Here is a 21,667-nt window from a genome sequence, read left to right on the forward strand (position 1 = left end):
TTCTTGTGCTGTATCTTTTAGAAAGTGGGAAGGAACATGGACGTGCCCACTATAGGTCAAGCTTTTTCAAATATTTTCCAGCCATAACTGGTCAGCTAACTAGAAATATATGGTCTTTCAGAAAGTGTCTCTTTAAAAAGATAAAATTGGGAACTTCATATAGTTAACTCTGTTGGAATTTCCCCAGAATTCCCATGCTAGCTTTTGTCTTCAGCACCTAATCTCCAACCACCACGTTCTCAAATAGAGGAGCCTACCGGCATCACTTTCTCTCGTGCCCTGAGAAGGTTAAAGAAAAGGGAGGACAGCGCTGCCCGATTACTTTATTGTGGGAGGTGAGTTGGCACTAGATGGAGACTCAGAGCAGCAGCGGAGGAAACTGTTAAGCAGGCACAGCCCATGGACTAAAGGCTTTTGCTCAACAAGTACTAAGAATCCATATTCTCGTGTTTCTCCATGGCTCAGTTCTTCGTGGGTCACCTCTCATTCAAAGGGCCATAGAGACCAAAAGAAAGGATTTTTCCCAGCTCCCAGCCACCTTCAGGTCTTGCAGTCAAAGCATCCGGCGAACCTATTTTCCAGCTTCCTCTGGAGGGCTGGAAAGCCTCGCTCGCATGGCAGCACCGTGCTCCCGGCTCCTGGTCCTCTTCTCTGAATACTGGAAAGGGGAGAGAAGAGGCAACAGGTCACACCACCCTCAGTTACACAAAATAATGAACGTTTTTATCGACAAGACTCTGGTCGTTCATTCACTGACCGAGATGAGAGGCAGTGATCCCTGGACCAACACAGACTTGCCAACAGCAGCACGGACAGCCACGGCATCAAGCTCCTCCCAAAGAGTCAAGGGTATTTTAGACAGATGCATTCTGCCCCTGGCCCCAGAAGCTCCTCTAAGTACTGGGGTCACTACCTTGAGAGCAGCCTGTTCAGATGCTGGGCAGTTCTACTTACCCAGAGTTGTCATTGTGAACCCGTATTCTCCTGTAAACTCCCCCCCCCGCCTGCCATGATCCTGCCTTCTTTAATCTTCAAGTGACTGGCGGCCAATAATGACCTCCTTTCCCTCTTCTTTAGCCCACACGTTACTGTTTTCTCCAAGTGTTTACAGGGTGAGGCCTTTTTCTTCTGATGCCTACAAAACAGCACTGTAACCGCAACGCTCTTTATTAAAAATTCAGAACTAGACTTGAACAACACGGTTCTCCAGCCAATGACTGGCAGACAGCGGGGAGGGAGCCTACTTCTGATACGTTTCTCTAAACATTAGGAAGAGCAAGCAGCTCCTGACAGTCACAGCCTCCCAGTGATTCCCAGGTCATTTATAGCAGGTTAACATTCCAGGATTTCTCCATCATCAACTGTCACCACACTGGATCCTCCATAAACTCTCAGCTTTTACAACTGGCCTGCTCTAAATGCTTTATCCACCTCGGAGGTCCGCAACTGCTGTGCCTGTCTGGACATGTGGCCAGCAGCCATAGTAGGTTATGGGGAACAGAGTATACAGCTACTCACTATGAAAGAGCACTTTGATTTTCTCAAATGCTTATTAACCTACATTCAGAACAGAATGCTTTAATACACGTGTGTTTATATGCTATTGATAGATATTGACAGATTTTAAAAAAATAAATTAATTATTCTTCCCTGAGGAAGGGGAAAGAGAAAATGAATTAAAACATGAGCACATCTCAACAATGGAACATCTTTTAAGAGCCAGAGACATGGAAAGAAAGAACACAAAAATAGAGGACTTAGTAACATCTAAACAAGGACTTGATTGAATTCCTCCCCCACTCCCGAGAAGAAAAATATGAAGATTTTCAACTTTTAAACTCCTCTGCTTGACTGGGGCAAACAACAACCATTAAGAAGTTTCAATCAAATTACTAAAGATTTTGATTAAAGAACTGTATAAATTCTTTTGAATGGCAGTTTTTAAAAATTACATAATGGCACATGCCTTTAATCCCAGCACTTGGGAGGCAGAAGCAGGTGAATGAATCTCTGTGAATATGAGGCCAGCCTGATCTAAATTCTAAAACAGCCAGAACTACATAATGGAATACTATCTCAGAAAAAAAAAAGGCATTTATTTTGCATCTCTTTCTGTGTGTGAGTGCACAGATGTCATAGTTCAAGGGTGGAAGCCAGAGGACAGCTTTTAGTTCATTCTCTCCTTCCACCATGCATGTCCCAGGGATGGAACTTAGGTGGTCCACTTGACCACAAACACCCTCACCCAATAAGCCATGTTCTCAGCCCTTGAATAACAAATTTCCAAACTGTTTCCTTCATCAAAAGGCTTCTCTGTAAGTTCGAGGCCAGCCTGGCCTACAGAGCAAGTTCCAGGACAGGCTCCAAAGCTACAAAGAGAAACCCTGTCTCAAAAAACCAAAGCAAAGCAAAGCAAACCAATCCAAACCAAACCAAATCAAACCAGGGAAGAAGAGATGGAGGACAGACACATAGGCTCTTCAAGCAATCTTGTAGGTGTGGGAGGCCAAGGCAGCGTGGGCTCTATGAGACCCTGCCTCAAAAACAAAAGAGAACAAAAGGACCATTTAGGAGAAAACAATATGAAACACTATTCTAGAACATAGACAGACATGTGCTCTAGGAAAAACGATCTGACACTGGACTGTCTGCAGCGACTAGGAGAGAAGTCTAAAGGTAAGAGTTCAGAAGGTGATGACACAGCAGGCCACTAAAGGAGCACACTGCAGTAAAAGTTATACTAATGTAGTTAATAAGTCTATCCTAATGTAGAAAGGCAAGATGGCCCTTGAACAAAAAGGGGGAAGGGTAAGTGCAAAGTCACTCCCAAGACATCATCAAAAAACAGAATAAAGAGGGTGTTAACCACACAAGGCAGGCACAGGAACAGAGGATGTGCAGATGCAGTAACAACAAAGGAAAAGGCTGCAAAGAGGCAGAAACAGGCAGACGCTTTGAAAGGGGCATGAGATACCCCAACACACTGGGGTTGAAGATGGCTCACTGGTATGGAGCCTGTGCAGCACTTACAGAGGACTCAATTGCAGTTCGCAGCACCCATGTCAAGCAGCTCACAACCACTTTAACCTACAGCTCCAGGGATCCAACATCTCTAACCTCTGAGGGCACCTGCACGCATGTGCAAATACCCAAACACATAAACATACTTCTTTTAAAAAAAGTTCCAAACATGGAGGGATAGCAGGACAGTCACTTCTTTATTGTTGTTGCTGTTTAATTTTGAAGACAAGGTTTCGCTGTGTAACAGCCCTGCTGGATACTATAAGCCTGTAGGCTGAAGATGGATGCCCGCAACGTTACGTAAGAACTTTGGGTGACTGTCCAAGCAGCAAAATGTCTCTGTCAATTCTAGAGTTTTGGAGTTGCTTACAATGCACTTCCTGTTTACTTAGGTAATATTATATCCTTCTGGAGTCTTTGATGGAGTTGAAGAATAGTTATGGTTTTCCTTAGTTATGATAAAAGATAAAGTAGATATAAATATTGTAACTGTAATTCTTGCTCAATACCTGTTTTATTATATGTTAAAACCTTCCTTTTTATTTAGACAGAAAAGGGGAAATGCTGTGAGAAATCCTTCTGTATATGTGTTGTTTTTATTGGTTAATAAATAAGCTTCTTTGGCCTGTGATAGGGCAGAGTACAGCTAGGCGGGGAAATGAAACTGAATGCTGGAAGAAAGAAGGTGGAGTCAATGAGAAGCCAGGTAGCTGCATGCAGGAGCCTACCGGAACCTTGTCAGTAAGCCACAGCTATGTGGCAATACACAGAATAATAGAAATGGGTTAAGATACAAGTTAGCCAGAAATATGCTTAAGCTATTGTCCAAACTGTATTGCAAATATAGTTTCTGTGTGATTATTGTGGGACTAGGCAGGACAAAACCTCCACCAACACACACACACACACACACTGTCCAGTCTCAAAGGCTTATATTAATTATACACTCTTTGGTCTAGCTCAGGTTTATTATTAACCAGCTCTTACAACTTAAAATAACCCATAATTCTGGACTATCTTTAGCCACATGGCTTGGTACCTTTTCTTGGTAAGGCATTCTCATCTTGCTTGCTCTGCATCTGGCTGATGATTTCCTCTTCCCAGAATTCACTTAGACTGGTTTTTCCACCTATACTTCCTGCCTGGCTACTGGCCAATCAGCATTTTTTTAAACCAATATGAATGACAAATCTTTACAATGTACAAAAGCATTTCACAGCAGTGTCTCTTCATAGCAACAGAAACCAAACTAAGCAGGGTAGTGGTGGCACACGCCTTAAATTCCAGACCTTAGGAGGCAGAGGCAGGCGGATCTCTGTGAGTTCCGAGGCCAGCCTGGTCTACAAGAGCTAGTTTCAGGACAGACACCAAAGCTACAAAGAAAAACCCTGTCTTGAAAACCAAAAACAAACAAAAAAACCAAACTAAGACAGGGAGTAATGTTCTAAAGCTGTCCCCAAAGCAGAATTCAGGCCTCTAGGTTTTAAAGAGAATGTCATAAAAATAAAGTTGATTTTCTGAGAGACTAAAATTATAGAAAATTTAATAATGAAAACAACATAACATTCAAAAATGTTATGCTATTTAACTCTGGGCACAGCTCTTACCTCATTCCTCAAGCACTTTCTCATTTCCCGATCAAGATCGTTGCAATGACCGAAAAATTTCAGAATGTTGTGCTAAAGGGGAGAAAGGGGTAAGATATTTCATCTCATAATATGCTAATGTCTCTGAAACACAGAACATAAACAGATGCTGCTATAGTAATGAGGTCTGCCACACGTGGCTCTGGTAATAAGCAATTAGGAGGCCTACCCTGCCCTCCCTCCATGGCAGGAACGAATGCTTGCCGGACAGAAACAAAAACAAACGTGAAGGATGACATGACTTGGTGGGCGGAATGCTTGTAAGCATAGAGACGTGAGTTACACCCACAGCACGGACAGAGAAGTCGGCAGCCCAGGAAGGTGGGGACAAGGAGATCCTGGGGACTCCCTGGTCAGCCACCTAGCTGAGTCCATGAGCTCCAGGTTAGTGAGAGATCTTGTCTCAAAACAGGGCAAAGTGATAAAGACATCAGACACTCATGTACGTGCACACACACACACACACTTTTCTTAGTTTAAAAAACAAGGAAGCCTCCTACCCCATTAAAATCTTACATAGCATAAAAGAATGGAAAAGTTTTAATCACAGGGCAGGCGAGACAGCTCAGTGGTTAAGGGCACTTGGTGCTCTCCCAGGACCCAAGTTCAGCTCCTATCACCAACAACAAGCAGCTCACAACAACCTGCAACTTCATCTCCAGAGAAATCTAATGCCTCTGGCCTCCAAAGATAGCCATATGCATGTTCTCTTATAGAAAAACACACAAACACATCATTAAAAACTTAAAATGATGGGCTGGAGAGATGGCTCAGAGGTTAAGTGCACTGACTACTCTTCCAGAGGTCCTGAGTTCAATTCCCAACAACCACAAGGTGGCTCAGGACCATCTACAATGAGATCTGGTGCCCTCTTATGGCGTGCAGGTATACATGCAGGCAAAACACCATATACATAATAAATCTTTTTTTAATAAGTAAAGGGTTTAATGACCTAAACCATCTCCTTAATTAGCACGCACCACCCCGTCCCTATTAGAGGGATATGGCTTCAGCGACATAGGCAAAGACTTACTTCACTAGCAAACATTGATCCACAAAAGTGACTTAAGGGGCTGAAGAGATAAGTCTGGTTAAGAGTGCTTGCTGCAGCGATGAAAGGAGACAGAGACAGAGACCCAAATTGGAGCACAGGACTGAAATCTCAAGGTCCAAATCAGGAGCAGAAAGAGAGAGAGCACGAGCATGGAACTCAGGACCGCGAGGGGTGCACCCACACATTGAGACAATGGGGATGCTCTATTGGGAACTCACCAAGGCCAGCTGGCCTGGGTCTGGAAAAGCCTGGGATAAAACCGGACTCTCTGAACATAGCAGACAATGAGGACTACTGAGAACTCAAGAACAATGGCAATGGGTTTCTGATCCTACTGCACGCACTGGCTTTGTGGGAGCCTAGGCAGTTTGGATGCTCAACTTACTAGACCTGGATGGAGGTGGGGGTTCCTTGGACTTCCCACAGGACAGGGAACCCTGATTGCTTTTCGGGCTGGGAGGAGACTTAATTGGGGGAGGGGGAGGGAAATGGGAGGCGGTGGCGGGGAAGAGACAGAAATCTTTAATAAATAAATAAATTTAAAAAAAAAGGAAAAAAAAATAAAAAAAAATAAAAAAAAAGAGTGCTTGCTGCTCTTGTAGAGGATTCAAATCCAATTCCCAGAACTCACACTGAGTATAATTCCAATTTCAGGGGATCCCAAGCTCTCTTCTGGTCTCTATGGGCACCAGCACTCATGCATGTATGCAGTGTGTGTGTGTGTGTGTGTGTGTGTGTGTGTGTGTGTGTGTGTGTGAGAGAGAGAGAGAGAGAGACAGACTTTAAAACTTTTAAAATGTTATTAAAATGTTTGCTGCTGAAGACACTTTCTTATGTGCCTCTATCCCAAAAGTAATCATCAAAATACATCAGACATATACTGCATCATTAGATGACCTGTACAGACCACATAAATAAGCCACTAGCTTATAAGAAAAACCTGTGTTGGGGCTGGAGAGATGGCTCAGTCCCTACTCTTACCCTGGTCTGTTCTAAGGCATACAAGGGGTCATAACTCCAACTCCAGTGGATCTGACGCCCTCTTCTGGCCTCCATGGATAATACATGCATATGGTGAACAAATGCACATATAGGCAAAACACCCATACACATAAAATAAGAATAAATAAACCTCAAAAAAATGTTTTTAAATCTGTCTAAAGTTCAAAGTCTGCTTTGTTGGAAGCGCAAAACTAAAAATCTCATCTAGGTTTCAAACCCTGTTGCCAGAACTGTGAATGCTACATGGCAGATGCCAAGCTGGCGCCAAGACCCTGGGCTCTAGTGAAGTCAGGGTTGTTTGCATGTACAATGTTTAAGGCGGGGCAGGCAGCACAGTGATCCGCAATAATGATCTGCTGTAAACGCTGAACTTGTGCCTGTAATGAGCAAGGTTTTCCTTCTCCCCCTAATTATGACTTGCGTGGGAACCAGACAACACATAATTAGGAAGCGACGCCTGGTGCTGTTGCCTTGTGCTATTTCTTGTTCCTCCTTCACCACCAGAGAATCACTTCTCAGGTCGACGCTGCATAAACGGTCAGAGCTGTTCCAATAAGCCCTTAAGTCAGTCCAGGATTTCCTCTCTGTCACCTAACGGCCTTTTTAGAACAAACACTTCCTGTGTTTTCCCTAAATGAGTTCTGTGACAAACAATAAACAGGGACATTTTCACCTTTCTAATAAGAACTACAGCTGACACTCCTAGAAGTCACAGCAGAGTGCTTAGTGTCTACAGCACCCCACAGGAGTGTGTACACACAATGCACCTCCCCACCCCAATGCATGGACATATGTGACCCCGATTCTATCGTGTGTGGAGGCCAGCGGTTAATGCTGGTGTTTTCTTCAATCTCTTCCCACCCCATTTTCAGAGTCAGGTCTCTCCTGAACCTGTAGTTGTCCAATTGGCCTACTCTGGCTGGCTAGCAAGCCCCGGGGAGCCCACACCGCTGCGACCAGCTTTTCCACGCGTGCTTGCCTCAGAGCCACGCCCTCACACTTGCAGTTAGCATTCACCAGCTGGGCATCTCTCCAGCTGCCCCACAGACACACATCTTATTTTAAAACCTAAGATAAAAGCTAACTTTTGTCCTTTCACCTCCACGCTAGCTAAGCCCAGATGAGAATCACACTTTGTGAAGTGGAAAATGTCAGCCGAACACCCAGGGGGAACTGGTAAAAAAACACCTGTGCACGGAAGCCGCCTTGAACCTGCTAGTACTGGATGTGCATTCTAGAAACCAACCCACCGGAGTTAACTGGTGAAAGGGATCTGTGCACCTTGCATACAGAGAGCAGTGGACCGGGCGCTGGGGAATCAGCAGGGCAGGGGGAAGACAGAGCGAGCCGTTTCCATACAGCACTGCTGTAGTAGAGGGGCACCTGGGGGGCCCAAGAATCTGTCATCAGGAGATGCACATGGGTGGTTCTGGTTAAAAGCAGTGGTGATAAAACAAAACAAAAAAACTGTGAATGTGGGGGAGGGGCCAGTGGGGAGGAGAGAGGGCAGAGGTGGGGGAGATGAGAGGAGGAGGGAGGGGATAAATAGAAAACACTGTATACATGTATGAAACTGCCAACGAACTCAACAAAACAGACATACAATTTTGATATGAATTTAAACACTTGAAGCTGCACAGTGGTGGCCTTTAATCCCAGCACTCAGAAGGCACCGCAGACTGATCTCTGAGTCTGAGGCCAGCCAGGTCTAGAAAGTGAGTTCCAGGACAGCCAGGGCTGTACACAGAGAAACCCTGTCTCAAAAAAAAAAAAAAAAAAAAAAAAAACAATAGTAATGACAATAACTTTAAATACTTGAAAACTTCCCCAATAACCCAAGTACTTATCTGTTCTGCTCACCCTCTCCCTTCACAAGAGTGACAGCAGACATCTCCAGAGGCTGGGGAGAAGTGGGGCAGATGGAATCAGAGATGACACTGGTCTCTGGCTTTGACAAGTAGAAGCACAAGACAGAAAAGGGGGGACAGTTTAAAAAGAGCTGAGTCTGTCTGGACAAGCTGAGTTTGTTTGTGGAACAGCTAATTCATGGAATTAACGTAGAGGTAAACAGAATTCAGAAAAAGAAAAAAAAAAAGTTTGAGCTAGAGATTTCAGTTGCCAAAATCACAGAAGAATTTCTCCGGACACATAGCTGAGAAACAGTCTTAAGGTAGAGGCAAGACTGCCAAGGAGATGAAGCTAGTCAAGACTAAGTAAAACCAGGGAAGAGACAAGGTTGCAGAAGAGATCAAATGCTAGCCTGAAGCAGTGAGGTGGCGGAAGATGTCTACGGAGTTTAACCATGCTCTAGCCAATGGCTTCAGTTGGTTCAGCATCCTACCAAGGAGCAGACAACCAGCTGAAAGAGGAGAAAGCAAACAGTCCTTCCAGTCTGCTCTGAAGCCTGGGATTACTGAAAGGTTTATGTGCTTGTGTTCTCAGCAAGGGAAAAACGGGAGTCTTTAAAAATGTTAATAGGAAGACTCCGTGCAAAAGGGGGGAAATACAGAGATAAGAAAATGCCCCCCTCCGCGGTAAAGCCTATTCGTAGTGACTTTATTTCTGGGTGGCAAAGGAATGGTAGCTTCTGTTTCCTTGATGCTGTCTTGGGTTTTTCATACTGTCTACAAAGACATGTATTACTTAAATATTGCCTTTATAAATCTGAAAAAAATAACATTAAGGGCTTGCAGGTGGCTTTGAAAAAGCAGCTGCTCTGCATTCTGTATTCTAAATGTAGATGATTTGAGTCTTGGTGACAAATGCAGACAAAACAGCCCAGTAGATCAGAGGCAGCCTGTAGATACTGACGGCCACGGAAATGACATGCGGCAGGAAAGACCACAGAAAAACCATAAAACACGGGGAAATGATGAAAGCACAGCAAGGCAGGCTCTGCGGAGATGAAGGGGCCCTGGACTTCAAGAGGACTACAGAACACCGCAGCATCCCTGCATGGAAAGGGACATCCAGAGTGATGGCCTCGTAACACAGACAGATTAAAACAGCCACACATATTGGGGCCAGCAGCTAAACAACTTGGTCTACCATCCTATCAATTAGATTACAGAGGCAATGTGTGGTACATAACCCAGCATCCTCAGAGAGTGCAGGAAAAGGCAGAAACTTGCAGCGTTAGCACAAATCCTATCAAAGGACACATACGGCCCGTCCCGCTCACATCAGATGCAAAGCGGGTGGCTTAGTTCTACTGTGAGCACGAGGAATTGCTAGGCTCCAGTGACGCTGCCGGAGTGCGGTGCCACTCTGAGAGCAGTCTCTTACTGCTCAGCTCTGGGGTACACAGAACACGCGGAAGGCACTTCTTGAACTGTTGGCCACCACCATCACACTCTAACCAACAGCACCTCCATCCTCAGCCTATGTTCAAATTATTTGACGTCAGTCATCCTTTCCTTTGGTGTGACTCATCTGGAATAAAGTTATAATTATCTGGTTCTACTCATGGCACATCTCTGAGTACAGGGATTAAAGGTGTGCGTCACCGTGCACAGCTAAAGGTGTAACTGGGGCTGGCCTTGAACTCCTGATCTGACTCTTGAGCACATCATATTCTACCTGAGTAAGGGCCCGGGCTACCACTAGCCTCTCTTTATTTTAACCACTGTGCACGGCACACTGAAACAAAGACTCCCGGTGCCCAAACGAAGAAAACAGCCTGGGCAACAAAACTGTACTATGTTACCCTCGTATGCGTGAGTCCACAATCATAGCGGTAAATAGCAGGACAAGTCTATAACACAGACTTTAAAGAATAAATAACTACACACATACTGCACCATTAGGGAGGGAGAACTTAATCCACTAGTCTTTAAATGTGCCCCATGACTTCCTTTCAAAGAACCATGGAAAGGAAAAAAGAGCAATTTTATTTGTTTGTTTTTGGTTTGCCTCTACCTCAGTTCTGGGATAAAGGTATGTGCCAACACATCCAGCTAGAAACAACTTGATAGAGAGGCTCTAGACTAATGGCTGGCAAGGCAGTCTTCCCCACACTCGGTTACACACCAGTGTTGTCTTAGAGTCTGTGGGATTATTTTTGACATTAAAATCCCTGACCCACTAGAACAGATTCATAGGGCTAGTATGAAAATCTAGTTTTAACTTTTTCACTCGACTATGTAATTGTTCCAGTGTCATCTATTAAAAAATCCATTTGAGGGGGGCTGGAGAGACGGCTCAGAGGTTGAGAGCATTGGCATCTCTTCCAGAGGTCCTGAGTTCAGTTCCCAGCAATGACATGTTGGCTCATAGCTACTTATAATGGGGTCTGACGCCCTTTTCTGGGATGCAGGTGTATCTGCAAATAGAGCACCATATACATAAAATCTTTAAGAAAGATTTTTTTTAAAAAAATCCATTTGAAATCCTCCAATTCTGTGAGTAAATGGGGGAAACTGGTCTTCTAACAACCAGCCTGGGCAGAACACAGGAGAAAATCATTTTAAGATGGCGCAGGTCTATGGCATCAAGATGAGCCCTGCATTTGCCTGGCTTCCAGTCACACAGCTGGATAAAGAACACTGCCCTGGGGGAGCTGAGGAGTGGCTCTGGGTAGTTGGCTTTGTCAGCGAGGGAGGGGACCACAGGGAGCTGCCACACCTATCAGCTGGCACATCACGAGGCTGCAGTAAGTACAAAGAACTACAGAGAACCAAAGGCTGAAAGCAGCTAAGAATCCATGGCGTTCTTACAAGACAAACACCCAGGCAGTAGAGAATCCCTACTAGTATAGTAGAATATTAGGATCACACTTAATTTAGCTACTCCTCACATGTCCTAAAAACTCTCAACACACCTACCCAGCAGATTTCAATCCTGCCAAAAAAGAAAAAAGCTAAAAACCCCCAAACCCAAGTGTTCAGCAGCAAATGAAAAACACTTACTAAAACAGTGTTAACGTGATAGGCTAATTCTAAAACTTCTAAGGAAGGGAAAAGGTTCTAAGCAGGAAGGTGGTGGTGGTGCAGGCCTTTAATCCTAGCATTCCAGAGGCAGAGGCAGAGGCAGGTGGATCTCTGTGAGTTCAAGGGCCAGCCTGGTCTCCAAAGTGAGTTCCAAGACACGTAGGACTGTTACACAGAGAAACCCTGTCTCGAAAAACCAAAAGAAAGAAAGAAAAAGGTTCTAGAATTGCCAAAAACAACTTTTTAAAAAGACGTGGTTGAGCTTCAGTCTAGTCAGGCCTACACAGTGAGACTCTCTCCCTAAAAGGAAAGGACAACCCCAGCTGGATTATGGGTTAGAGATAACATAAGGCAAACAGCATTCAAGGCTGTGTGAAATATACCAAGAGAGCTCAGCAGAAAAAAGGGCATGCCTCATAAAACTGACAATATAAGTTTAGTGCCAAAAAGCCATATAAAAAGCTGAGTCTGTAATCCCAGTACCACTAGGGTAACGTGGGAGACAGAGACACCATAGCCAGAGCTCACTCACAAAACACAATGGCAGAAATGAGAGAGATCCTACCTCAGACCAAGATGAAAGAAAAGAACCAACTCCTTCAAGTTGTCGGCTGCTTCTACACATGTGCACACACACATACACACACACACACACACCAATATTTTCAAAAATTGAGAAAATTATTGATGGTTTGAAATATTATTAGGAGGTGTGGCCGTGTTGGACAAAGTGTGTCACTTTGGGGGTCTCTTTGAGTTCTCTTTTGCTCAAGCTTCCTAAAGTGTGACCATCAGTCAACTTCCTGTTGCCTGCAAGATGTAGGACTCTCAGCTCCAGAATCACGTCTACCTGCCGCCATACTCTGCACCATAATGATAACGGACTGAACCTCTGAAACCGCAAGCCAGCCCCTGCAATTAAACATGAGAGTTGCCAGGGTCATAGGGTCTCTTCACAGCAACAGCAAACCCTAAGACAGTTATTTTGTTTATTTGTTGTATGAGGATCTCTCGTGTAGTTCAGGCTGGTCCTGAACTTATTATGTTGGGAGAATGACTGAACTTCTGATCTTCCTGCCTCCACTGCTTTTGAATTAGTGATTCTCAGCCTGTGAGTTGCAACCCCACAAGGGCTGTACATCTGATATTTACATTACAATTCGTAACAGCAGCAAAATCACAGTTATGAAGCAGCACTGAAATACTTTATGGCTGGGGTCGGCACAGCATGAGGGACCGTACTAAAGGCAGCACTGGGGAGGCCGAGAGGCCCGCTCTGGAGGCCATGATCACCGATGGGTATCAATGCTGCCACTTCCACAGTGCTGGGGACTGAGCCCTTTAAAAAAAGATGGCAAAGAGAAACAATTTTAAAAAAGAGAGAGACAGACACCAGACGTAAGAATGAGTGGGCAGACTAAAAGCCAGAGACACACTTATCCCAGCACAGTCAGGTGATTTTTGAAGACAAATGGGGGGTGGGGTGGGGTGACAGTGTCTCTAGTGGTATTAAGGCAACTTGGTATCTATCAGCAAAACAACAAACTTCAAAAATCACACCTTATACCAAACTTGAAACTAAACTTCATCTACCAGAGACCTACATATAAAAGCAGAACCACATGACTCTAGTAAAAACAGGAAAATCTTTGTGACCGCAGGGAACACAAAAAGATCCTTAGGACAGCCTTTAAAAAAAAAGAGAGAGAGAGAAAAAAGGCAAACTATAAAAAAAGTAAATATGACCTTACCAATTTTTTTTTAAGTTTCTCTTTGAAATGCCCTTTAAGAAAATGAAAACAGGGCAGACAGTGGTCGTACATGCCTCAGTACTCGGGAGGCAGAGACAGGCAGATATCTGTAAGTCGAGGCCAGCCTGGTCTACAGAGAGAGTTAGGGCAGGTTCCAAAGCTACAGAGAAAGCCTGTCTTGAAAAAAAGAAAAACAGATAGAAAACGAAGACGGGGTGATGGTGCACACTTTTAATCCCAGCACTCGGTAGGCAGAGGCAGGTGAATCCCTATGAATCCAAGGTCAGCCTGGTCTACATGGTAAGACCTCACCCTAAAAGAAAAGACTGGAAATACCAGAATGGAAGGAAATAACATTAAGACTTAGATGCCAAATCATTAAAAAAAAAATTAGACAAATCAAAATTTTAAATATAAGGGAAAGATAGTATAAGTGGTCAAAATGAACAGGAAAAATAATCTTAAAATCATTAGCCATTGGAGAAATACACTCTTTTTTTTTTTTTGATTTTTCGAGACAGGGTTTCGAGTGCTGGGATTAAAGGCGTGTGCCACCACCGCCCGGCTGAAGAAATACACTCTTTTTTTTTTTTTTTTTTTTTGGTTTTTTCGAGACAGGGTTTCTCTGTGGTTTTGGAGCCTGTCCTGGAACTCCGCCTGCCTCTGCCTCCCGAGTGCTGGGATTAAAGGCGTGCGCCACCGCGGCCCCGGCTGGATAACTTTTTTAAATGATATTTGCATGTGTCATGTGCACGTGCACACATGGTTGTCAAAGCTCAGCTTTCGGGAGTTCTGTGGTCAAATGCATGTCTTCAGGCTTGGCAGCAAATGCTGTTGCTGAGCTATCTTGTCAGCCCAACGAAGAATATTTAAAAGCAAGGACTGAAACCCCTGACTCTTAACTCACTAGGGCAGAGAGCACAGAAGAAAAGATGGCATCATGTGCAGTATTATAGCACAAGGACCCTCAATGGCAAGAGCACTGTTACCCTATGAAGTCTCGCGGGCTCCCTGTCGGTCCCGCTCCTTTTCTTGCCTACACGTTACCATACACGGCAGTGAAATGATCTGCACTGCATCAGCACAACCAGCTCCTTTTTAAATAACATTTTACAGTTTGATTTTAAAACCCTTAAGTTGTGTTTCACTTACATTAACTGGTTCATTTTCCAGTTAGGTAGAGTGCCTAATTTTTTCTTTGTTGTTTGTTTGTTTTCAGACAGGGTTTCTCTGTGTATATCTAGTTGTCCTGGAACTCACTCTGTAGACCAGGATGGCCTCTAACTCAGATATCCGCCCCTCTCTGCCTCCTGAGTGCTGGGATTAAAGGTGTGTGCCACCACCTCCCAGCATAAGAGTGCCTAATTCTTGATCCACATATATGTTGTGTGAACTGTTTACCCAAGTATGTTGTCATCAACAGCATTCTTTGACCCAATAAAACATCTGTCTGCAAAGACTGTAGGCATTACTTATTATCATTCTTTGGGTCCTAATCTTATTCATCTGAGTGGCAGTCACTATTACTAAATGTGATGTATCTACAGTTTACATCATCATGAGATAAATAAAAGCACAATATTAAAGAAAAACACTAATAATTCATAAAACCATTAAAATGAACCTAATATTCAACCCAGCATCCTTCGGTCAGGAATTGGAGGTGCACTAACTGTCCCAGCATCCTTCAGTAGGGAAGTGACACTTCTCCCTGTAAGAACATGCATTCCAACTACTGCACAGGACTGCATAGGACTGCACGGGCGTCTACCTTGCTAGTAATAAAGAGCATCGAATCACACACACAAGCTTCAAGCAGCTCACTCCTTTTACTAATAATACACTGCCCCTGTCCCTTTGTGCTATGGGAAAACACTTCACTTGTGCGTTAAAATCACTCTTCTGAATCCTTACATTTTTGTGACATTCCTTAAGCAAGTTAATCAAGATGTTGCATTCCTCGGTGTGCAAATGTGGCGATAAGTCAGGATGCATCTTTAGGAGGACGAATAAATGCAGGGCGACCTGTGAACACAAGAATTCCTTGAGTATGCATGAATATACTTGCATTTTCAATGAGAGCCAGCAATGACCTTTATGATAATCAAGTGTCAACCATGAACCAAGTGTGTAGCTGGAGCCAAGCGTTCAACGCGAGCCTCAGCTCCTTTACAGTGATGAAACAGCCAGCATTTTCCCCAGGTTTAGAGCCTGCAGTGACGGAACAGCCAGCATGTTCCCCAGGTTTAAAGCCTGCAGGTCCTAAGGAGGAAGAGCAGTCCCTCCCTCGGGAACACTTGCCTACATCAACAGCTGGACTTTAAAAACTTTGCTCACAAGCCAGGAACTGGTTATGACTCATCTTATTCAGGTGAAAGTTTAGCAACTAGGAGAATTGGTTATTACTTCTTTTAAATCGTATGCTCCTCTGAGAGTTATAAAGGGCCGTAAGTCAGTCTCACATTAGTGTGAATTAACTCGGACTGCTTTTTAACATCTGGCTGAGAAAACCTAGCTAAATGATGAAGTGAGACAATAAGTTGATGAAGGAAGGTCATTGGCTAATAAAGAAACTGCCTTGGCCCATTTTATAGGTTAGAACATAGGTGGGTGGAGTAAACAGAACAGAATGCTGGGAGGAAGAGGAAGTGAACTCAGACTCGATAGCTCTCCTTTCTGGGGCAGATGCGATGAAGCTCCGACTCAGGATGGACGTAGGCTAGAATCTTCCTGGTAAGCGCACCTTGGGGTGCTACACACATTAATAGAAATGGGCCAAGCAGTGCTTAAAAGAATACAGTTTGTGTGTTGTTATTTCGAGGCATAAGCTAGCCAGACGGCTAGAAGCCGGGCTGTGGGAAGAGGCCCGCAGCTCCTTCAACAATAAGTGGTTTTCAAATTTCAGAGCTGTGCACAAAAGTAATCACTGCACCGAAAACAAAAATTGAAGATCCCAGGGATTAGTTTAATGGGTCAACCACAAAAGAGAAAATTAGCAACCAAGATTAAGAAAATATATGGTTTTAAAAATGTCTGCTATAGTTATATAGTGTTACCCTATTTTTTAACTATACTTTCTAACTCAGAACATGACCAAAAGAACCATTTAATTGTTTTAATCTTAAAAGCTCTCTCTCAAAATAAAAAAAAATCAGAACTACCCAAGATCTATTAAGAAAGCCACTGTCAGCTGGGTATGGTGGCACACAACCTTTAGGCCAGCACACAGAAGGCCGAAGCAGGCAGATCCCTGTGAGTTGGAGGCCAGCCTGGTCTACAGGGTGAGTTCCAAGACAGCCAGGGCTACACAAAAAATCTTGTCTTGAAAAATTAAAAAAAGGGGGGACTTGATCGGGGGAGGGGGAGGGAAATGGGAGGCGGTTGCGGGGAGGAGGCAGAAATCCTTAATAAATAAATAAATTTAAAAAAAGAAAAGAAAAATTAAAAAAAAAGGAAGGAAGGAAAGCAGGCAGGCAGGCAAGCTGTTGTTATCAGGTATGGAGGTGCATGCCTTTAATCCCAGCACTTAAGAAGCAGAGGCAGGTGGATCTCTGAGTTCCAAACCAGTCTGGTCTATGAAGAGAATTCCAGGACAACCATGGCTACACAGAGAAACTGTCTCTCTCAAACCAACCAACCAAACATACAAAAAGAAAGCTGAGGGGAAAAAAACAAACAGGAAGGGGTGCTGAGAGACGGCTCAATAGGTAAGAGATATGAACTTTGCTGTCGTACAGAACTCAAATCCCATTCCCAGCCCACAACAGGCAGCTCACAAACCCCTGTAACCACAGCTCCGAGGAATCCAACACCCTCTCCTCTTCTGTCCTCCAAGGGCACATGCATGCACATGGTGTGTGTAACACACACACACACAATAATAATAATAATAAATGGGGTTTTTTTTAAGTAAAGGAAAATAACAAGGGCTGGGGAGGCTGTAAAGAGACTGGTGAGACTGTGACCCTTGTACACTGCTGGTGTGACATAAAATGGTGTGGCCACCGTAAGAGTCATCTAAACACTCAAAACATTTCATAGGGACCTACACCTGCAATCTCAGCTCTCAGAGGCAGAGGCAGGAGAAACAAGCTTGAGGTCAATCTGAAACAGTTGCATAGCAAATCTCAGGACAGCCTAGGCTACACAGCAAATCTCAGGACAGCCTAGGCTACACAGCCAATCTCAGGACAGTCTAGGCTACACAACAAATCTCAAGACAACCTAGGCTACATAGCAAATCTCAGGACAGTCTAGGCTACACAGCAAATCTCAGGACAGTCTAGGCTACACAGCAAATCTCAGGACAGCCTAGGCTACACAGCAAATCTCAGGACAGTCTAGGCTACACAGCCAATCTCAGGACAGTCTAGGCTACACAGCAAATCTTAGGACAGCCTAGGCTACACAGCAAATCTCAGGACAGTCTAGGCTACACAGCCAATCTCAGGACAGTCTAGGCTACACAGCAAATCTCAGGACAGTCTAGCCTACATAGCAAGACTGTCTCAAAAAGGGAATGAAATGGACCAGCTTCATCAGTGATGGGTGCTGCCTGCACAAGGCAGCTCACCAGTGTCTAACTCTAGTTCTGGGGTTCCAACGCCCTCTTCTGACCTCTACCAGCCCTGCACATATATTGTGTGGGGAAATCCCTCATACATAGAAAATAGATTTTGTTTTCAAAAAGTGGAAAATGAAAACAGAATTACTACACGAGGTAGCAACTCCGCTCCTAGAAATACCCCAAAGAACTGCAGGCAGCGTCTAAAAGAGACAGCAAGACACCCACATGCACAGCAGGTCATTCCCAACACCAAAACAAGCAAACAAACAGCGAAGTGCTACCGTGGACACACACAATGGAATACCAGTAAGCCTTAAAAGGAAATGAACTACATACTGCAACATGGATGAAGTTGGGGATAGGCAGAAGAAAATATTCCTGTCTCAAAAAAAAAAAAATGAAGGAAAGAAAGAAAAGAGAAAGCACAGCACAATGGCACTGCCTGAAATACTTAGTCCGCACGTTAAGACATGTCTCTATTTTCAGACAATATTTACAAAAGGTTACATTCATGTTCACAGAAACAAAAATCAAGCCACTGGTTGTACGGGACTAAAGATGAAAATGAGGGTTAATTTGTAAATAATGGACACAAACAAATCTCTTAGAGCAGCGGTTCTCAACCTGTGGGTCGCAACCCCTTTGGAGCCACCTATCAGATATCCTGCACAGCAGATACTTATATTTTGATTCATAACAGTAGCGAAATTACAGCTATGATGTAGCATGAAATAATTTTATAGTTGGGGGGGGTCACCACAACTTGAGGGACTGTACTAAAGGGTCACAGAATTAGGAAAATCGAGAATCACTGCCTTAGAGTAATGAAAATGTTCTAAAATGGAGTCCTGGTAATGGCTGCACAATTTTACAAACTTACTAATATCACTAAATTCGCTTACAATGGGCAAATTTTATGGTATGCACATTTTTACAAAAATTTTTTATATAAAAAATCTGAGAAGTGTGTGTGTATCTGAAATTCTCAAACTGCCTACCTCATTCCCAACAAATACAAAAGAAAACCTAAATAAATAATTCCCAAGTACTAAAGCACAGCCACTATGCAATTATATCTGCTCACTGTTCAATTCAGTAGCTACTAAACATACATCCACATCACAGCTAAAGACGTACTGGCTTTGGGGGAGCCAGGGCAGTTTGGATGCTCACCTTAGGAGACCTGGATAGAGGTGGGCGGTCCTTGGGCTTCCCACAGGTCAGGGATCCCTGATTGCTCTTCGAGCAGATGAGGGAGGGTGACTTGATCGGGGGAGGGGGAGGGAAATGGGAGGCGGTGGCGGGGAGGAGGCAGAAATCCTAAATAAATAAATAAATAAATAAATACCACAAATCAAGCAGTCCCGCCCAGCTAAGGATTTGAAAGGGAAAACAGAAACACAGCCAAGTTCAGATTTTCTTTGCTCTGCACTGACTGCATGTCGTCTTAATAACACAAATGATATGCCTCAGAAGTGTGAAGCTCGACATAGTTCATCAATATAAGTCATCAGCTTATGTTATGGTGTTAATCACCAGAAGCTATCATGTATAGTAATGTAATAGAATGTAGAAGGAGTTAATCTTCTTTTCAACTCACTTATTTTTTTCTGCAAGTACACGGATTTGCCACCTAGAAAATGATTTGAATGTTTTGTTTCAAAAATGTACTTGTCAAAATATTTTTGCACATTCTGATCAAGCAGTCCTCAAATTTGTTCCTTCACGGTTCAAATGCAAATTTAAGATGTTCAGAAACAGCTTTTCTAATTAGCAAAGCAGACACATGGTCTCCAACTTTTGATGGCCCACCTTACAATTCCTCGACTTCAATTCGTGGAAAGATGACACACATTGGGAACCTGCTGTTCTGACCTGAAGCTTTTCATAAACTAGCAATATACAGACCAATGTCGTCCTGTCTCATGGTGCTAAGCAGTGTGAACCAGTCCCAGCCCCAGAGTTTCTCACAGTGTAGAGAAAATACCAATGCACTAAAGTATACTGGGGTGGCTACTACTTTTTTGAAGGATTATGTTTTCTGTTTTCACATTCTTTTCATGTTTGCAAAATGCATATGCGTGTATGCATGAGTGGTGAGCCCACAAGTATTATAAATGCACAGCAGACATCTACTGGACTAATCCACGGGAAGTGTATATGTCCACATCCCCTTGGACTAGCCCGTTTTTGCAGAGCTACGGGAAAACCTGTCTTTTGGATAAGTCACTCTCAATTCTGTAGAAATCCTTTGAAACCATGGCATTTCTACCTTCTATAATATCCTAGCAGGGTATAAAACTGAACTCCCACCGCCCGGCAAGGGTAACTGGATACCTTCCCCACAGAGGGAAGCCCTGATATGAAAGTATTCACTCAGCCAAACCTTTGTTCTTAGAGCCAAAACCTGCTCCCCACAGACTGTCATAACAGTCACATTGCCTACTACCTTGAATTCCATCAAACTGCTTCTCAAGAAATAGGCCGCCTCCGCATCCTTCCGGAACAATGTTACCAGCACCACAGCGGCAGGTAAGCATTCTGCCAAGTCAAGGGAACTTGAGAGAAATAATGATGATGATGATGATGATGATCAGTCCTCACACTCATAATTGAACAGAAGCTTGTGAGGGAGTAGTCTAGTAAGTGTATATAGTGAAATGTCCAATAAATGTTTGCTGAATGTTGATATTACTACTGAAGAGGATGAAAAGAAGCTCATTTTGACTTTGATCAACCAAACCAATACAAAGGGTTAAATGTAAAAGACAGAACGGAAGTTACAAGCGAATCCCTTTTGCCGATGCAAAGTTGTAGACATTTAAAGTGGGTTTAGTTACTGACACAGTCTCACGTAGTCCAGCCAGGCTCGAACTCCCTATGTACCTGAGGATGGCACTGAACTCCTGACCCTGACCCCTGCCTCCACCTCCCCAGTACTGGGATTAAGGCACGAACCACCATACCAAGCTTGTTTTGTGTGTGTGTGTGTGTGTGTGTGTGTGTGTGTGTGTGTGTAATTTCGCAAAGTTTTAGCAGAGGTTTCTAATATTTCGACTCTACATACATCTATTGTGAAAACACAATCACAATGGTCCTCGAAGCCTATAAAACGGACACGAAACGTAACTTTCCTTGCCCAGCGTACCGTGGAGATCCTTGTGGATACCCTCATCACCAGTGACTTTTCTGTACAAGAACTTTCAGGGCAGCTAAAACGCACACTACCAGATGCCCGTTTCTGCAGGCAGATCCCTAGACGAGTGTCACGTATCTCCAAAAGCGCTGAGACAGGGGAAGCGCACTCTATAAGACGTGTGCTCCAGATCGCAAAGCCAAGAGCGGCCGCGAGCTGTCACACTCCGTAGAGGGTCACGGCCGTTGCTCACTAACCGAGTGTCCCCAGCAAAGGTCCAAGGACAAGGACGTGGGTGCACCCCAGCCGCCTCAGCATCCCGCCTAACGCGGCGTGGGAACCCGAAGAGCCGTGTCTTCGCGCCGCAGGCTCCCAGAGGCCCCGAAGCTGAGGCCCGCCCGACACTCACCACAGCTCGGCCCCCACGGGAAATACTGAGAAAAGTCACGGACTCAGAGCACGCAGCTCCGCCGAGTAGACGGCCCTGTCCCGCCTCTCCGCGCATGCGCCGCCCGGCGTGCACTGCCCCGCCTGGATCGAGCCACTGTCCGAGGCTAAGGGG

The 21,667-nt window shown here is 44.2% G+C and overlaps 1 protein-coding gene across 3 annotated transcripts; it reads right to left on the reverse strand.

The window, feature by feature from the left end:
• Nucleotides 1-308: 308 nt before the first annotated feature.
• On the reverse strand, nucleotides 309-21,634 carry Cmc2 (C-X9-C motif containing 2). 3 transcript variants are annotated; one of them, XM_075977410.1, is made up of 5 exons: nucleotides 21,515-21,615; nucleotides 19,143-19,289; nucleotides 15,317-15,427; nucleotides 4,629-4,700; nucleotides 309-658 (listed from the first exon to the last, which is right to left on the reverse strand). In XM_075977410.1, the coding sequence occupies exons 1-5, from the start codon at nucleotides 21,608-21,610 to the stop codon at nucleotides 572-574; spliced, it is 513 nt and encodes a 170-aa protein (XP_075833525.1). In that variant the 5' UTR covers nucleotides 21,611-21,615; the 3' UTR covers nucleotides 309-571. The 3 variants fall into 3 exon arrangements, with proteins under 3 accessions (XP_075833525.1, XP_075833526.1, XP_075833527.1); XM_075977411.1 differs by lacking the exon at nucleotides 19,143-19,289 and having other exon boundaries at nucleotides 21,515-21,634; XM_075977412.1 differs by lacking the exons at nucleotides 19,143-19,289; nucleotides 21,515-21,615 and adding an exon at nucleotides 21,363-21,497.
• Nucleotides 21,635-21,667: the final 33 nt, after the last annotated feature.

The sequence above is a fragment of the Microtus pennsylvanicus genome, chromosome 6 (genome assembly GCF_037038515.1).
Source record: "Microtus pennsylvanicus isolate mMicPen1 chromosome 6, mMicPen1.hap1, whole genome shotgun sequence".
In the NCBI taxonomy this organism is placed as follows: Eukaryota; Metazoa; Chordata; class Mammalia; order Rodentia; family Cricetidae; genus Microtus; species Microtus pennsylvanicus.

Bases quoted from the DNA above. Each gene is read 5' to 3' on its own strand.
- Cmc2 (XM_075977410.1), bottom strand. From the start codon at position 21,610: ATGCGCGGAGAGGCGGGACAGGGCCGTCTACTCGGCGGAGCTGCGTGC. The intron at 19,290-21,514 runs GTGAGTGTCGGG...TTATTTATTTAG, and splicing joins CCCGTGGGGGCCGAGCTGTG to GATTTCTGCCTCCTCCCCGC. The intron at 4,701-15,316 runs GTAAGGATTCAG...TCTCCCCTTTAG, and splicing joins TTAAGGAATGTCACAAAAAT to CACAACATTCTGAAATTTTT.